General features: G+C 41.4%; 3 protein-coding genes across 4 annotated transcripts; 2 read left to right on the top strand and 1 right to left on the bottom strand.

Moving 5' to 3' along the window:
• The first annotated feature begins 917 nt into the window (after positions 1-917).
• Positions 918-2,646, top strand: LOC131022849 (homeobox-leucine zipper protein HAT3-like). Its single transcript, XM_057952393.1, has 4 exons — positions 918-1,514; positions 1,643-1,926; positions 2,043-2,122; positions 2,197-2,646. The coding sequence occupies exons 1-4, from the start codon at positions 1,313-1,315 to the stop codon at positions 2,471-2,473; spliced, it is 843 nt and encodes a 280-aa protein (XP_057808376.1). The 5' UTR covers positions 918-1,312; the 3' UTR covers positions 2,474-2,646.
• Positions 2,647-2,679: 33 nt separating this feature from the next.
• On the bottom strand, positions 2,680-5,255 carry LOC131022851 (actin-related protein 2/3 complex subunit 5A-like). 2 transcript variants are annotated; one of them, XM_057952394.1, is made up of 4 exons: positions 5,015-5,255; positions 4,862-4,934; positions 4,642-4,742; positions 2,680-3,152 (listed from the first exon to the last, which is right to left on the bottom strand). In XM_057952394.1, the coding sequence occupies exons 1-4, from the start codon at positions 5,101-5,103 to the stop codon at positions 3,017-3,019; spliced, it is 399 nt and encodes a 132-aa protein (XP_057808377.1). In that variant the 5' UTR covers positions 5,104-5,255; the 3' UTR covers positions 2,680-3,016. The 2 variants fall into 2 exon arrangements, with proteins under 2 accessions (XP_057808377.1, XP_057808378.1); XM_057952395.1 differs by lacking the exon at positions 2,680-3,152 and adding an exon at positions 3,242-4,094.
• A 243-nt stretch (positions 5,256-5,498) lies between these two features.
• LOC131022847 (uncharacterized) lies at positions 5,499-7,523 on the top strand. Its single transcript, XM_057952392.1, has one exon. It carries the CDS (start codon positions 5,639-5,641, stop codon positions 7,313-7,315), a length of 1,677 nt encoding a protein of 558 aa, XP_057808375.1. The 5' UTR covers positions 5,499-5,638; the 3' UTR covers positions 7,316-7,523.
• Positions 7,524-7,632: the final 109 nt, after the last annotated feature.

Raw genomic sequence — 7,632 nt, 5'->3', positions numbered from 1 at the left:
CCCTTCCTAAAAAATAAAAAAATAAAATAAACCCCTTCTTATTTAAAGCAATGATATCTTAATTAATCAACGGTAACGTTAAATTGCGGTAATTAATTACCTGGTTCCAAATAAACACAGCAATTTCCGTTTTCCGTCGACTCAGCCCGAGTCATGTAGGTTCGAAGTTGGGACACAGTAATTAATCTTAAATCCACACTAATTAAGTAGGGCTTGACCTCGGATTAATGCCCTAATTAACCACCGGAATAAATAAAATAAAATAAAATAAAAACAAAAAAAATAGGAAAAGACAAAGACAGGCTTGGATATTAAAAGGCAAATCCACGTGCACCACACGCTTGTTCCGTGAAGCGGGGCCCACGCCCAGGAGGGGCGCCTCTCGCCTTTTCACGAGGCTGGCGCGTGGGACGGGGCGCGTGGCGGGAAAGGTTGGCTTTAATGTCTCACGAGGAAAAAACCACAGAACCCAAGGGTCAATGGTCAACGCTACGAAAAGTCCTCCTTTTTCATGAGGAGTTACAGTTGAAACTCGAAACAACAAAAAGGAAAAAAAAAAGAAAAAGAAAAGAGAAACTGGGGCTTCGCATTCGCACTCACCTATTGAAAAAAGTGTTTCCTTTAATACTTTGAAGGTTCTAAATAATTTCATTTATTTTTTTGGCTGACTAAATTTATTTTCCTAGGCTGACTTTTTCGCGTTTGACCGGATTATTTATTCTAGAAAAAAATAGGTAGGCATAGTATTACTAAAGAGAGAAATATTAGAATGTGTGGAAATTCAATTTTGGAAAAAAGGAGAGAGTATAGGAAGGGTTATGCCGTTATGAGTAGTCAAGCAAGGAAAGGGATTTGTTTGTTTTTCCAAAATTCGAAAAGTAAAAAAGAGTAAACCAGAGTTAAAGAAAATGGGGGGAAGCATGGTTAGTGGAGAAAGTAGGGAAGCAAGTGCAAAAGGCGACTCAAAAATCAAAGGGGTGTCTAAAGCCAAATCCCATCATTATGATTGAGGCAGTAGCGACCTCTGACACAAGTCATCATTGAACATCTGCATTGTATCGACTATATCATCATCATCATCACACACACACACACACACAGGTAGGTCCACAGCTATATTATCTTTTCTTGCAATAGGCCTTATGAAAAAGCTGTAACTCCTCTGCCAAAGAAAAAGACCACCCCATTTCTCCTCATTCTGTCCCCCCCTTGTTCTCTTCTCTCTCTTCTCTCTATATAACTCCAACGCACGTCAACTAAAGCTTTCCTGTTTCTTTACTTTTCATTTTCGGCTATACCTAGAGAGAGAAATATGGCCGAGAGAGATGATGGGCTGGGCTTGAGTTTGAGCTTGAGATGCCCGGAGACTCACAATCATGATCCTCCGCCGCCGCCGCCGCCGCCGTCGCGACCCACGGCGGCCTCCTCCTCCTCCTTTCCGTTTAATCTATTCAGGTCTCCTTTGCCATTTATGCACCACCAGCATAAATCTGATGCGTTCCACCAATCTTCTGGTAAATAAATTTGTGCTGTTTTTGAATGAGATCAATGCATGCTTTGCTATCCTCTGCAAATTACGTCCGTTTACTATTTTATTAGAAGGATACTATTATTAATTGAGTTTATGTATTGAAATTTTCAGATGGGAATATGGAGGCGCGATCGATTTTCGGAGGAATCGATGTGAACAAGGCGATAACAGTGATCGACTGCGACGAGGAGGTGATGGTGTCGTCTCCGAACAGCACGGTGTCGAGCCTGAGCGGGAAGCGGAGCGAGCGAGAGGAGAACGAGGGCGAGAGGGCGTCGAGCTCCCTCGAGATCGACGACGACGGCGACGCCGCCGCCAGGAAGAAGCTGCGCCTCTCCAAGGAGCAGGCGGCGGTGCTCGAGGAGACCTTCAAGGAGCACAACACTCTCAATCCGGTGAGTGTTTCAGGCGGAGGGAGGGAGGGTGTTTTTCGTAATTTCACCCTCTCACCACAACTTGTTTTAACACCTTTTTTTGGTGTGTGTGTGTGTGTGTGTGTGTGTTTGAGCAGAAGCAGAAAATGGCGTTGGCGAAGCAGCTGAATCTGCGGCCAAGGCAAGTGGAGGTGTGGTTCCAAAACAGAAGGGCAAGGTGAGGAAAATTTGTCGAGGGCAGTTTCGTCATTTTGGTTTCGAGTGTTGAAATTAATACTGGTTTTGGAGCAGGACCAAGTTGAAGCAAACGGAGGTGGACTGTGAGTATCTGCGGCGGTGCTGCGAGAATTTGACGGAGGAAAACCGGCGGTTACAGAAGGAGGTGAACGAGCTGAGGGCATTGAAGCTTTCCCCTCAGCTCTATATGAATATGAGCCCCCCCACCACCCTAACCATGTGCCCGCAGTGCGAGCGCGTCGCCGTCTCGTCGTCGTCCTCGTCTTCCGCGGCGGCGCACCACCACCAGAGGCCGCCCCCGCCGTGGGCCGCCCTCGACCCCAGGACGTAGGGAGATGGAATTTGTAATTGTAAAGAGAAGTTGTTGTGTGGATAGATTATGATGTTGGGGATAGAGGTGACAATCTAACCTTTGGAGAAGTTAGAAAATTTGACTAGTGTACCAACAACATGAATCATTGGCTCAATTTTTGTCTAATGATGAATGTGCTTTTGGGGATCCAATTTTTAGTTGCTGTGCATAAAAAATCATTCCTATTTTGCTCCCACTAAAATTGTTTTTTTTTTTTGAAAGATGAATATAGAAAGGGGTCACATTACTTATCATCTATTCAGATTGTTGTACAAATTTCTCCGCAATGTTTACAACACAAAAGCCAGAAAAAAACACAACCCAAAAAACAAAGTTGATGAAATTCTAAAAGTAGAATGTAAAGACCATACCTATCCTTCAAGATTTAACATTTTGATGCAGATATGATGTTTTGATTAATGTAATGGGGAGAAGTGTGTTGCTTAGCTAAGGATTATTACCTAAATAATAACTAACCCTATAAAATTGCAAGATGCTTAAGAAACCCAAAGCAAAGGCATGCTAAACGGTATTGACTTTGTCTGCTAGGCATCGCAGTATGCACCCCAGTCCAGCTCTCTCACTAAGCTTTTCATGAATTCTTAGGCACTGGTCGCATGTGGGACGATCTCCGGTGGATAAACCTCTATATATGTACCTATATATCGATCACAGAGAATGATTTCTTTATAACAACAACAACAAGATTTATGCATCAACCAAAACGTAGACGACCAGAACATAGTTCATCCTCTCATCCAAGTAATGATCCAATGACTCGTCGTAGGGCAATGTTCAAGGACAGAGAACACAACTGTATCGATGTTCACATCAGTATCATCGATAACTACTATTACTAATTCGATAGATGCACCCTGATTCAGGAGAGTCCAGAAAAAACAAGAGGCTAAAAACTAAGCTCCTTTTATGCAGCCATGTATCTAATCACAACCTAGTGGTTGAAGTCTTCTTCACCCACACATCCAAAGGTATGTCTCCATTGATTGTGTTCTAAAGGTACACACTAAATTGTTTTAGAAATAACTTTAAAATAAGAAGGTAAATATGTCGTCCCAACAGCACAATGCTTTAGAGATTTTTTCCTGCAACTGTCAAACCAACACATCTTTGCACTAGCATCAAAATGTGTTTTTCAGTTCCCAAGCAAACAGCGAAATACCCTCTAAGCTGGTAGTTTTCTTCATAACTGATTATTGTGAGAGTTTTCACAGTATCATCTACAATGCTATACGACAAACCTTGTTCAAAGTGTGAGATAAAAATACTTTTAATCAATCTGGAGCCTGCCTAACAGTGAGTACAATGCTAAGAAGTCCCAAAACTTTTCTGTAAACTGAATATATAGCAGATACAACTGGGGTGGAACTTTTCTATAAGAATCATAAAATACAGTTACTAATTGTTCTCGGACATAATGAAATGCATCAGTTGTCCAAGTTAAGCCTGTTACGTAAGTCTTCCAATTTTGTTGATAATTTTTCGTGTGAAGGATCTGTAACACATACTATAAAATGCTTCACTGGTTCCAACTTGATTGCCTTGTGTGTGCTTCTCCCTCTCAACTAGCTCAATAACTTTTCTAGACATGATTTAACACCAACAGTCCAAGTTTTCTCCCCAGATTCTAGAACAAACACTTATTCTAACTCAAAGCCAATTCTCCCAACTATCCAACATTCTAAACCAAACAAATACACTTGTTACAGGTTGAGCCAGTCTTAGACCTTGAGAAAATGATGAAGAAGCAACAAAAGTATTCTTCATGTCATTCATAACGAGTTATATTAGTCATATCTTTCGACTCTCCCCCAAATACACAGGCAATCAAAAGAAATATATTCACAGGAAAGACTGGCCTTCTAAGTAACAAGACAAATTTCCAAATACGAAACAAGCTGGATAATCGAATTTAGAAGCCCCAATAGAAATAACACCCCGTTTTGTCAAGTACCCTGTTTGGAACTATTTCTACATCAAACAGGGTGAGCAGTCCCTCCAAAAACACATAACAGACATAGTTTGGATCATCAAGCACAAAGGGATACGATGCAATATTAAGAATCAATTATGATACAAACAAAACCACCAAAAACACACAACACATACATAGTAGGTGTTCGACTTACTTCATCAAAACATCGTAGTACTCAGGGTCGAGAGCCGAGAACAAACTATCGACATCTTTTATCGCCATGATCGCCCTATGTACCACAATCCAGTTCGCAGACTTCAAACCAAAATCAATAAGCCAAAATCAACACCATTTTAACTAAAATTGACGAAAAATAGAAGCCAAGAGGAGAGTACAAATTTCAATATATTCGAATTGAGCTTGTTAATTACGACCTTGCAACGCTCGTCTTTGATCGCGGGTGGCGATCCTTCGAGAGCTGTCTTCAGAGCTTCCACTGGTTTATACCTGAAATCCAAACCATTACTCACAAAAACAAAGGCGAAAATTTCAAAAATTTCTTCATCATTGTGGTAATTTAGTCCTACTGTTTGAGTAAGTTTTCGATCTTGCGGGATTTTTGCTCGATTCGGATGACTATGGCTTCCGCATCATCTGCTTCCACAAATTCTGCCATTTTCTTGATCCGAAGATTTCTTCAGGTGCTGCTTTAGGGATTTGATTTTTGGCCAGCTGAAAATCGCTAAATCATAAATTCTGCCATTTTATTAAATGATTTTTATTTTATTTTGCTTCAAATTTTGAAGATGAGGTAACGCGTGGGTGTTAAAAACGGTCTGGCGGGAAGGGACGGGTCATATTTTAAAAAATCTACTATTAAATTAATACTCATTTTGTATCATATGGTATTTTCTTCTTTTTTTTTTTTTTTGAGGAAATATGGTATTTTCTTCTAAGATGTATTCTTTAAAATATTTTTTTTTCGAAAATTTATCTTTGAAATTAATTAAGAAGATAAATGAGACGATGATAGTAATCCAAGTAGGGGTAAAGGCAAAACTCCCCCCAAAATCAAATAATTGAAGAGGGGCAATTCCGCCAATCCACATCAACGGTCATAATTGCTTCAGCTTCACCCACTCCCTTTTCTCCCTTCGCAGCTTTGCTAATAAGTCTCCCTTGTTTGGCCTTCACCCAATCTGCATTCAACAATGGCAGCGGCAAACGCAGCGGCGGCCCCCAATTACTCTCCATTCACACTTCCACCACAGCCCTCAATCACTCGGAAAATCCCAAGTAAGTCGGATTCAAACGCCCTCTGCAAAACCCTCATAATTGTCCTTCTCCTTCTCGCCATTCCACTATTTCCTTCACAAGCGCCGGACTTCATCACCCAAACCGTCTTCACCGATTTCTGGGAGATTATCCACCTCCTCTTCATCGGAATCGCCGTCTCCTACGGCCTCTTAAGCAGAAGAACTGCTCAATTCGTCCCCGATAAATCTGCTGATTCCAGTTTATCTGGGATTTCTCACCTGACTTCAATTTTCGATGATGGGTATGAAAATGTATGCTATGAGCATGATATGTTGCATAATTATGTCAATTGTGGTGATCGGTTTGTAGGAAACGATGAATGCGTAGTTCCTAGTGGTGCAAAGATTAGATCTTTCGTGCCGAATGCTGAGAATGAGGGGGATGGGAATGGGAATCGAGCGTGGCGCTCGTGTTACTCGAAAGGTGAATCTTTGGTGGTTGTCTCTAATGCTAAGTGTTTTCAGGGTGGAAGCTCTGATTTTAAGCCCTTGAATTTGCCCATTAGGAGTTTGAGGTCAAGGGCTAGGGATAATGATAGTGATAAGCAAGAATTCAAGAAAGGGAATGAGTTTAGTAGTAACAAATATGAGGGTAAGGGCAATGATGATGATGATGATGCTAGTGTTGTTAAGATTAGAGGTGTGGTTCCTGTGAATTTGGACAAGAAGTTTGAGGAGGTTGCTGGGAGATCAAAAATCCCTTGGCGCTCGAGATCCGGGAGGATGGAAGATGAGGAGGAGGAGGAGGAAATAAGTGGTATTTCCAAGCTACCTGCACATAGTAGGCCTCACTCTGCTGGGGAATTTGAGTTTGAGCGTCTCAAGTCTAGGCCACTTTGTGGTTCGAAGTTTTCTAGTACTCCTGAATTGAGAAGCTCAAAAGTCGAAACTTTGGAGAGGGAAATGGTGTTTGCTGCCTCACATTCGAAAGCAGCCTCCATAGATTCTGTCCCCTCTAGCAATAGTGCCTCTTCGGACATGGACAGTGTTGGGGATTTGGAAAACAACCTTGAAAGCTCTGGTGTGGAAGAGGAAGTAAGAAAAGGGAAACAAGCTATTGAATCTTTGGACAGTGATGCGAAGTCCTCATCCATTTCTAAGGTTCAAGCAAGAGCTAAGTCGGTTAGGACAATCAAACCAAAGAGATACATCGTGAATCAGAAGGAACAATGCCCTAGTCAAGGTGAAGGGAAGTTTAGGAGGAGGTTTATCAAATCTGAAGCAGCAGATTCTTTGCTCAAAAGAAGAGAAGAAGAACCGGACATTCCCCCAGTTGACCATCAAAACCAAGAATCTGGTCGTATATTCTCTATGCCGAAGCCAAAACCAACTCTTCCCGAGCTCCATAGTGAAGAAAAACAGGACATTGATGACCTAAGTTCTACCAAGTCTGTAGATAGAGAGATAGGGTTTGACAAGAGTTCGGTTGAGGATGAAAGCAAACCTAACATTGACACTGATGGCGAACTCGGGAGTGAAGTTGATAGAAAGGCTGGGGAGTTTATAGCCAAGTTCAGAGAGCAAATAAGGCGTCAGAAGACTTCATCCGTGGAAGGATATAGTGGGTGGTAGCAACTAGTCTAGTTAACTCGAAGGTTTGTGCTGCTGTCCTTGCAGCTGTGAATTTGTGTGATTATTAGCTGGAAGCTTAGTGTATCAGTCCAGCATTGTATTTTTTAATTCGTTCTCCATGTAAATTAAGTATCCGACTGATCAATCATAGCACCATAGCTCCATGAATTACTGTTTTGTTTTAAGTAATTTAAATCTTTTTGCTCCATGTATCCAAGATTCCTGTATTAACATTTGTAGATGATGATTTGTCTGTGAACTGATTTGTGCAAATGAACCAGGTAACCCGAGTAAAGGATTGAATCTAGTCTGGTTTG

Source organism: Salvia miltiorrhiza, chromosome 4 (assembly GCF_028751815.1).
Source record: "Salvia miltiorrhiza cultivar Shanhuang (shh) chromosome 4, IMPLAD_Smil_shh, whole genome shotgun sequence".
Taxonomy (NCBI): domain Eukaryota; kingdom Viridiplantae; phylum Streptophyta; class Magnoliopsida; order Lamiales; family Lamiaceae; genus Salvia; species Salvia miltiorrhiza.
Note: the sequence above shows the minus strand (reverse complement) of the source record. Positions and strands in the feature narration are given on the sequence as shown.

What these genes read in the sequence shown, in the direction of transcription:
- LOC131022849 (XM_057952393.1), top strand. Translation starts at nt 1,313, where the DNA reads ATGGCCGAGAGAGATGATGGGCTGGGCTTGAGTTTGAGCTTGAGATGC. An exon ending in TGCGTTCCACCAATCTTCTG is followed by an intron (nt 1,515 to 1,642) that starts GTAAATAAATTT and finishes TGAAATTTTCAG; the next exon opens with ATGGGAATATGGAGGCGCGA. An exon ending in AGCACAACACTCTCAATCCG is followed by an intron (nt 1,927 to 2,042) that starts GTGAGTGTTTCA and finishes GTGTTTGAGCAG; the next exon opens with AAGCAGAAAATGGCGTTGGC.
- LOC131022851 (XM_057952394.1), bottom strand. Translation starts at nt 5,103, where the DNA reads ATGGCAGAATTTGTGGAAGCAGATGATGCGGAAGCCATAGTCATCCGA. An exon ending in ATCGAAAACTTACTCAAACA is followed by an intron (nt 4,935 to 5,014) that starts GTAGGACTAAAT and finishes TTTGGATTTCAG; the next exon opens with GTATAAACCAGTGGAAGCTC. An exon ending in TCAAAGACGAGCGTTGCAAG is followed by an intron (nt 4,743 to 4,861) that starts GTCGTAATTAAC and finishes TTTGGTTTGAAG; the next exon opens with TCTGCGAACTGGATTGTGGT.
- LOC131022847 (XM_057952392.1), top strand. Translation starts at nt 5,639, where the DNA reads ATGGCAGCGGCAAACGCAGCGGCGGCCCCCAATTACTCTCCATTCACA.